This window comes from Octopus bimaculoides, chromosome 2 (genome assembly GCF_001194135.2).
Source record: "Octopus bimaculoides isolate UCB-OBI-ISO-001 chromosome 2, ASM119413v2, whole genome shotgun sequence".
In the NCBI taxonomy this organism is placed as follows: domain Eukaryota; kingdom Metazoa; phylum Mollusca; class Cephalopoda; order Octopoda; family Octopodidae; genus Octopus; species Octopus bimaculoides.
Window position 1 is genome coordinate 1,397,023 of NC_068982.1, and position 10,136 is coordinate 1,407,158.

At 34.5% G+C, this 10,136-nt stretch overlaps 1 protein-coding gene across 16 annotated transcripts in view; it reads right to left on the reverse strand.

Annotated features, from left to right (window-relative positions):
* LOC128250374 (uncharacterized) overlaps positions 1-10,136 on the reverse strand; it is a 144,666-nt gene that overhangs the window by 2,818 nt on the left and 131,712 nt on the right. For all 16 annotated transcript variants that reach the window (XR_008266429.1, XR_008266427.1, XR_008266424.1 and 13 more), the window contains one exon: positions 33-119. Coding sequence is in view for 5 of the 16 variants with exons in the window: in XM_052975285.1 (XP_052831245.1) it covers positions 33-119 (87 nt within the window). In the remaining 11 variants the exon portion in view is untranslated. The remainder of the gene's footprint in view (positions 1-32; positions 120-10,136) is intronic.

Below are 10,136 nucleotides of genomic sequence, written 5' to 3' on the forward strand. Positions count from 1 at the left end.
AGTTCATTTATTATAAAGAACATATGACTAACCATTCGTTGTAGCTCAATCGTGAGACAAGTTGTGTGAGATGCTGTATCTTTTTCTTCCTTCCTCTCTCTCGTTTCCTTAATCCTGCTCTGAAAGAGATATTTTATTTCTTACCATCTATTGTTGTATTAATGATTAATATAAGTAGTATTGTGTATCATTTCTCTGAAATAAACTATATTTAGTGAAAGGTCGATGTTTGAATAAATATATAGCCTAGCTTTTAAATGTTTTCAGTGTTTTATTGAATAGTAGCCTTGATCTTTCGAGTAAGTGTGCGTCGATGCTCTGTATATGTTTGCGTGTGTGTGTAGGTATGTTGAATGGTGTAGTGTGAATGAGAAGAGAAAGCAGAAAGGAAGCACGTGAGTGTAAAAGAAAAGCATAAACATAGAAATGATCGAGAGATAGGATAGAAAGAAGAGAGATGAAAATAGAATAAGGATAAGGTGAGGAAATCGTGTAGAAAGAGAAGATTCTTGTCGGAAATCAGTTGAGAGAAAGAAAAAAAGACATGAAAGAAAGAAACCAAGAGAAAGAGACTGATATTAAGAAGCAAAGGAGAGACGAAAACTATCCATGGAAAATGATGAATTAAGAATTTGCAAAAGTTTCGTAAATAATTGGGAAAAATAAGAGGAAAATGGAAAAATCATGGAAAGGTCTCCACATAATTCGTTTTTGCATTTGGTTTGCAAGATTCTTGATGTGAATTCGTGCGTTGAAAGAAATCTTGTTGCGTTTTGGGAGGGCCATTATGCTAATAATAATAATAATAATAATAATAATAACAATAATAATAATAATAATAATAATAATAATAATAATAATAATAATAAACACGCACTGGTTCAATATCACTTCTTTATTGTTAGTAAAATTAGTTATATATTTAACCAGATAATGAATCTATCGTTTGTTTAATGTGCTGGTTTAACAATCAATCGGTTGTTTAACCAATACAATAAACAAAGGAACGATTAATTAGTTGGTTAAATATGTAACCATTTGACTAACAATAAAGAAGTGATATTGAACCAGTGCAGGTATTTATTATTGGCGTAATGACCCTCCCAAAACAAAACAAGGTATTTACAGCAGTGCAATTTAAAACGAAAAAAACCCAATAACAGTAACAACAATATGGAGAACAACATCGTCATCAGCAACAATATATCAACAACGAAGATTAATTTCAGAGATAACCGTCATCTTTAATACGGAAAGGAGGAATATTGTTAAAGTAGATCTTGAAATATGGTATCAATAAATTCTACTTCTTAGTGTAACAACAACTTTGTCAGCATTGCTAATTTTCATCACAATGAGGTTGGCGAAAACGAAAATTATGGTCGCTATAAAACTTTTAACATTTTGATAGTGACTAAACACTTCCCAAAAACGTTCTAGCCGCGACCATCCCGTCTTTTATTTTTGCTTATTCATACTGTATTGTCTTATCTAACTCTTCTCTTTTTAAAATGGTAATTGTTGTACCCCACCCATACACACACACATGAAGACCTGTGACCTGGCAGAGAGAGTTGCACTCATGGTTGCCTGATCGTGGTGTTCAATTCCCAGACCAGGCGTTGTGTTGTTTTCTTGAGCAAAAAACTTCATTTCACGTTTTTTCCAGTCGCCTCAGCTGTAAATGGGTAACCGTGCTACGGAATAGTCTTCTGACCAGGGGGGAACGCTGGGCTGCTCGCCTTGCCAGTGAAGTGGCATCATTCGAAGGCGGAAGCAATACGAAACGCATTGTGACCAGCGATACATAAAAATATCCAATAGTCTGGTCGATACCATGATGCCGCAGTGTCATATATATATATATATATATATATATATATATATATATATACGTATAAGAAGGGATGACCACTATGTGAACATCCAATATGCTAGAAAGAAGTCATCAACGACCCAACCACAAAGAAAAATCATGTTCTCCAGAAAAAACAATTCAGCAAACACCAGAGTGTAGGCGGGCAGGACAAAATGAAAAATATACAAAATAAAGAATTAATTGTGTACTGGTTTCGCCATCAACTCTTTTACTTACGTAAAAACATCCGTGGTTCTTCAGTACAATCGTTCTGAAATCAATGTAATTTTCAGAACTATACACGAATTGTCTTCATAAAATTTGACGTGCGTATGGTTCTACCGATTACATTGGGGTTATTTTGAAATGTCCCAACTCTGCTGAACTGTTTCCGAAATTTAGCGCGAAATTTAGCGCGCCAAAATATAAAAAGGCGGGAACTTAGTTTCCAATCCAATATATATATATATATAAATTTAAAAAATGGAGGCAAACGCAGGTGTTATTCAAATCATTTATACTTCTAACATATACTTCGAAAATATTATCAGGGATTACTTAAGGCGGCGAGTTCACAGAACCGTTAGCACGCCGGGCGAAATGCTTAGCGGTATTTCGTCTGCCGCTACGTTCTGAGTTCAAATTCCGCCGAGGTCGACTTTGCCTTTCATTCTTTCGGGGTCGATAAATTAAGTACCAGTTAAGTACTGGGGTCGATGTAATCGACTTCCACCTTCCCCCATAATTTCAGGCCTTGTGCCTACAATAGAAAAGATTATCAGGGATGACTTACCTCCACTCCCTAAAACACAGAAATCTAGTTCATAGAAGCTAAAGATTAAGATGTAAGCAAAATTGTGTTTAACATAATTTATTTGTGCAGTGGTTCAAGGTTGAAGAATAGGAATTAAGCGCTTCAGTGCCAATATAGAGTGGGTTATGAACGATAGTCTTGTGATAGAATTGGCCGCCTATGAGCGGGTATAGACGCGTTTCACTATCTTTATTTTCCAGAACTCTAAAATAATTATTGTCAAAATTTGTATCAAGTAGAAAAACAATTTATGTTTGGTACAATTTTGTCTTAGCCTTTTGCAAGGAAGAGGTCAAGTAAACTAGTTCTTTAGAGTCATAAAGATACCAAAACCAATCATTTCGATCCAGATATCAAACTGTCGACGTGGGTCGAGTTGGAAAGCAAAACTAAATGCATAAGAGTATGACCTCAATTATTTATCTATTCATCAATTAATTTCAAAGTTTAAATGGTATGTAATATTTCCAAAACTGTTTCAATGACAAATATATTTTAATGGTTTTAACTGTCTAAAAACCGCTTCGTCGAACTTGATCAGACAGATGAGATTATATGGGGATGGATGCGAAATTTCACCTCATTCTATAGATTACTGCTTCTTACATTTCTCCATGACATAAAAAGTATTTTGTTATATATCTCATACATTTTTTCATAGTAAACCGTATCATTTTATTATATAAAGTAAGAATGTTTTATTATGCAAAAAAGCAATTTTTGCTTTTACAAATGTACGTTTTCCTTTTAAAAACTTCGATTTAGTAATTTTTCATATATTCTTTTATTTCAGTTGTCTCGTTAATGAAATCCGCAGAATATTCTCTTTACTTGATAGCATGTTGTCGACTTAATGTGACAGTCCCATAAAAGGGAAGAATGCTTCTGTTATTTAGCCCTAGGAAACACCGTTTCTTGTTGGACTTGACACTTTGAAAACATAAGGACACAGGAAATGTGTCAAGTCCAACAGGAAACGGTGTTTCCTAGGGCTAAATAACAGTAGCATTCTTCCATTTTATGGGACTGTCACATTAAGTCGACAACATACTATCACTTTATTGTGCTGCTACTGCATAAATCTCTTTGAGAGATTTAGAAATATACTATTTCTATTCTCTTTATTTCATCACCAAAATTTTCCCTTCACTACATTTATCGACCTTATTTTAATTTACTAAAACTATTTTGTCTTTATCATATTCATAGTATCTTAATTGTTTCGAATATTTCTGAAACTTAACGAGATCAAGCTCGGAAATACAATCGTTTTGTGATTATTGCGAAAGATACTAATTAAAAGGCTCAACAATACAGTGAATCTTCTTGTTCCTTTGTTCTGTAGAACAAAGCATCTACATTGAGAAAGATACGTATCACGGCTTATGTGAAATCTTGGAGTGTTTCATCATTTTTCCCTTGGACAGATATCTGATTGAGTAAATTGAAACAACCAGTATGTCATCCATTGAATAAACTACCTCGAAGATGCTTGAAAGTCAACAGAATCGTTAAAACAATTGATTGAAAAGAATTGAACATTATTAAATCTGGCAATGAAAACAACACTCCCAAATATTTCCCATTACACAATAGTACTTGAAACAATTTCAGATATCAATTTGATGAAGTCATATTTCTTCAGTTTTGTCTATTATATAAACTTTGTTTTACAAACGACTCATTACTTGTTTGACTTTGCGAATAATGATTCACGTAGGATGCAAGTCAAGTCGGTGGGAAGGTCGCGGGAGGCTTTCGAGGCCAATACTGGACGGACAGGCTCCGCTGTAGTCACTGCTAGGAAATTTTGGTTTTGGGTTTGGTGTTCTTGTTTCAGTTCTTTAATTTCTTTTTGTCTGCCTTCTCGAAGAAGGATGAAAATGACCGGTGAGCGCTATGTCACCAGGCTTCGTAATTGACGGTTGTATTAGATCAGTGGCGATGGTCAATGTGACAAATGCTAAAAGAATCCTTATACCTTTTGTCCACTGCCCTAGATAATGGGGACCGGTGATGAGTTCACCTGCGATACAATTTTGACCAGGTAATGGTCCTCTATCTAGGAAATATTCTCTGCTTCTTACGGCTGCAATTTTAACTGCCTACCTTCAATGTTGTTGACATTAAAAATGTGAAGTCTTCAAAGTAAGTTGATAACAAAGATAAAACAGTAGATGGCTAGGATGAGTCAGGGACGGCGCTCACTCAAGAAATCGTAGGTGGTGAAAGTAAATAATCCATGACTTTCAGCTGCACAAGAAGGTGACCAGCACAACGGCTCTGTACACGGCGAGCTCTGTACCTTTCCTCAAATGTTTCTTGTTCCAGACTCTATTGTACAATCTTCACTGTTTGACGTCAACTGCTTTATTGATCTTGGCATACGACCAGATGATACATCATTCGAGATAACTACAATGGTAGACACTGTTTCACTGATCGTTATAATGTCTTCCTGAGATGTGAACATTTGCTTTCTAGTCTGAAGAGATCGACAGTATCTGCAAATTTGGATGTTATAGCCATGGAACGAATGAGTTCAAATGATTTTTTTTTATATTAAACACTTTTACAAACTGAAACAATTATGAAATAATAAATATAAATGTTCTTCTACTAAAAAATACATCCTACAAGTCTTCTTCTGTTCATTAGACAGTATCTTCTTGTAATGTTGACCAAATAGTTTAATAGTCAGTAAAAGTATTAGAATTGTTGAAGCGTTAATCTACTGTCCAACATACTATTTTGATGGTATTTCATATCGAGGCTAACATTACGTATAATTTGTAAAGCGATGGATTACCATTAAAGACAGACTGGGATTGCTTTTCACTCTTCCAGCCCAACAAAATCAAATCCCCAATCATTGTGAATCCATTTATCATCAGACAATTTATTCGATTATGTGACTCGAAAAAAATTCAATAAGATGAGCGGATCATGTCTTTATTGTAGCTGTTCTCACGCGAAGCTGAATTCAACCCCAACAAATAACACAAAAAGAAAAACGAAACAGATTTCACACTGATGCTTCTACTCATGGTAGCTGGTCGTTTTTGCCTTGTAAAAACCTATTTCTATTTAGGTGTATAGTACTCTGCCTATATACAATGCTATGCCGGGAACAGTATATGAATGTTATCACATGTACAAAAGCAAGCATTGTGATAGCTTACGTCCTAAATATATTTCTGAGAACTTAAAGGTGGACAGAAGTGGAATAAGACACACTTCTATTCATATTAATTCTGTAATGAAATGAATGAAATGCTTCAGCTGTGAACTTTCACAGACTCCCTGCATCAATTCGTCAATAGTATATTGCTATAAGTTTGAAGTAGAACTTATTTACTATTCCAAAATTATTTTAACCCTTAGAACATGAAGTGAAGAGAGATTTTCTGTGAACTACGAATGTTGTTTCTATTTTGTTTGTTATCTGTATCTACGACGACCGATGGCTATTAGTTTATGCTAGGGAGGAAATCCAATCACATTTGGATTCATGTCCTTATACACAACCACACACTTCCTCTACTCTCTATGCAACTACTGGCTATTGGCTGTCTACCAATGTCTGCACATCAAATTAACTCGGAAAAAGTAGTCTGCAGCTGGTGTGTAAACCTACACAACTCTTCAAGGCAGTCAATATTTGAAAATGTACTAATGAGTAGCTTTTAGAATAATTAGATGAAAACATTTGCAAATTATAAGAAAATGTCGAACTGTATTTCTTGCATAAGATCTTACCATGTTGGCCAATATTGAAATTTTGGAACTTACGAAAGCTTGATGTTATTGCTTTTGGCTTTTAGAAATTAAGAATTTTTTAAAGTATCATTGGTAATGTCTGGGGAAATTACTGGAACGTGTGAAATATTGCTGTTATAGAATGTAAGCCATTTGGTGGAGCATTATCTTACAAGCAGCATTAGTCGCCAATTGAAATACAGGTGTTTCTCTTAACCAAGAAGTTCACATGTATATTTATTACATCTATTATGGTAGTTACTAAATCAAATTATATTTTTCACCTTCTTTAACAAAAATATCTTAAGAGGCAATCAATGTAAAGAAACTAAAGGGACTAATGGAAAATGATGGACTATTTTATGTTTGCATTCTAAAACTTACTTCCGTTACAGGAATTATAATTTGTTTCTCTATTGGACATTGCGTGATCTAAATTATTCAAAAATATGAATAGCTGAGTCAATAATGTACAATATAACTACTGAATAGGTTGGTGGTTCATATCCTCCCACAGGCAATGCAAAGTATTTTCAGCCACGACCCTGTAAACAGCAAAACTCAAAATTAAGGAGGGAGGGATTTCAACAACATCGCCAAACCTGCGGACGAAAACTCCGCCCAAGTCACACGCGTATTGTCTGTAAAATCGACACAGCGAGGGTTGTAGTCGTAACTACATTAGGTATGGAACTAAGATGGGATTGTTACAACTGAGACGATTTGGATTATAAGTCTGTGCCACCAGGCTTGAGACAGGATTAAAAAACGCACAAGTATCCTCATGGTAAAAATTATTGTAAGCAACAACAGCTCTGCGAAATCAAGAGTTTTTCATTAGGTAGTGATTTGCATTTAAGCCCCGAAAAGATAAAAAGAATAATGGTATAAATTCCTTGCTTCCTTCCGATTGTTTGAACTTTATGTTCCGCCTAGGCGTTATATTATAGATGTGAACGATTTCTATATAGAACGAATCATTGGAGACCTGGTGATTCCAAATGATTTGGCAGAGTTCAATATCAAGAGAGTATGTTTATTTCACTGGTATAGAATTTTTGTGTCATATGTATTTCAAAGACTTTATTATCATAATTTTTATATTTATTCTAAAACATTTAATTATGTGTTTAAGTTGACTAGAACACTAAAATATGTTAAAAATATATAAGATTTACGAGTATGTACCGAAAACTATATTAGTATTATAAAATAATTTTATTACAATTTACGTCTAATTAATACGTTACAATGGTAAATACAATTCGAGGTATTTTTTTTTTCAAGTTCATGCGCTTTAATCCCGAATATACTGAATAATGTACATTACATTAATGTATAGGATAATCCCTTATTTATAAAACAGAATTACTACGAGAAAAATTGAAAGGCGCGTAAGTGAGATTTTGTATTCTAAGCGCACCTTGCTATTTATTCAATGAAAAGAGACTTTCTATTTCTAAAATCAAAACCAGTTAAATAGAAGTATTAAAGTGGAACAATTCCACTAATATGCTGCAGCTAGACAAGTTTAAGGATTCTTTTTCCAGTGCTCTAAACTGTATCAGGTGTTCAAGCCTACACCTATCCATGATGTCGTTATTCATGGGTCAGTGATTTGGTATTGGTGGTGTACTTATGAATCAAGCTACAAATGTTAATTTTGGAAAAAGACATAAAATACTGCATTAAAAAAAAAACTATTTCTATACATTTATCGAATCGTCGCAGTACATACGAATGCATATACACATAAATTTATGCACACAAATATACATACATTTATGGAAAAAGAACAAACAATCCGAAATGTATGAAAATTCTTTGATTCCTTCATTCCATTGTCTAACTCAGGTATTATTTTTAATACGGAGCTTATTAAGGTATATGTGCATATGCAAACGAAACAATAACATCCCCTTTTCCTATCATTGGCAAGTAACTCTTAACTTACACCACTCGTTGCATCCTTGATGGAATAAGCAAAACGTCTGTGGAAAGGAAGCAGAGAGAAATATGTTGAGCAGTGTTTTCTGCTTGCTGTATCGCTATCTGAGAATATTTTTTAAAATTTGTATGACGATAAGGAATACTGATTGGTCTCATTTTTCAACAATCGCGCTTCTGACTGTCGGATTTGCGTAAATAATTTCCAAAATCGCCTTCAAACCACTTTCAGCTTTCTGAAACCTTTTCGCAGATAATCAGATAGGGAACAGCGATACTTGTTATATATTTTCATGACCTCAAAACTTGTGTGAAGAAAGAAATAAAGTCTTCCTCTAACCGGAGAGCTGGTACTTTATCTTACCGACGCCGAAAGAATGAAAGGCGACACTGATCGGCAGGGGATAAACTGGACAATGTATTTCCTGGATATCTAAGGCGTTCCAGGTATGGACTGGCAGCATTGTCAGAACTTCGGAAGAAACACTTTGCCGTGCCTCTTCCAACACTTTGCCGTGCCTCTTCCAACACTTTGCGTTCTAGTGGCAATACATGCGATGAAACTGGCACTAAGGTGTAATGGCCATCGTCTTTGCTTTTCCCTGACACAAAATCAGTTGTGAAGAGAGGAGACTTACAAGTACAGTAGCAAACTGTTCTTCTTCCAAAGAAGTACAATGTACAATATATTTAAGACTTTACGACTAGAATCTTCTCTTGTGTGTGCAAGTGATGTAGACCTCCTAATAATTCGGAATTGGTATACTTTACCAAGTCAAAATATAGGAATTATATTGTAATTAAAGTGATAAATTTTGGTTGGAATAAAATGGATTTATTTGCAAATAGCATGAATATATAAGTAAGCACATCATGTAAATACATGTAAGTTGGCGATGGTGTTCTGAACCAAAACAACAAAAATATGTACACCAGAACAGCTTAATGTTCTGGAAATAAGGCAGTCATTATATTTGTTTGCCAATATTGGACAGAATATCTATTTCTCTGCGGCAATGAATCTGCAATGGAATATGTGTGCTTATCGACTCGATCATTAAGGCTTCGACAAGCTGTAACGACGTTACGTTTCCTCAGGGGTTCTCTAATTGTCTCCCTTACGTGTCAATGGCAATAGATATTTAATCATCGCGATATGTTTTCATTTTACAGAATATTAGAATGAATATTTCTTTTAAAATTTCGATCGATTGAATAAGTTTTCACTCACACAACAGTTAAATTTTACTTTGGATGATACATTAGGTCGTCTCAATTAATCCTTATTTGTTTTATTCTCCAGCAATTAATGTACAATTTAATATGGCTGTTTAATCAATTCGTTGTTGCTGTTATTTAGTCCTATGTCAACACTAATTCAACTGAAATTTGATCAAACATGAACCAGCATTGATTACTAGGTCTTTTGTATGGATCTCACTGCACTATCCAATGGGTCAATTCTGTTTTAAAGCTACTGTGTGTAATTTGAAGGAATTTTTCTGCTATCGCTAGCGGGCCAAGTGACTGTAATGAGGTTTCATGCGTTGATGATGCTGAGATGCTGAAAGGCGAGAGTCGCAAAAAGCATCAAAAGCAAAATTAGCAACCTGTGAATATTGTTTTCCATTTACAGGATATAATAAAAATTCTCAGGATATTTTGTCGAATAAACTTTCACCAAAATACTCCAGAAATTATATAATGTTCTTCGAATTTCCTTACTAACACAGACACACACACACACACACACACACA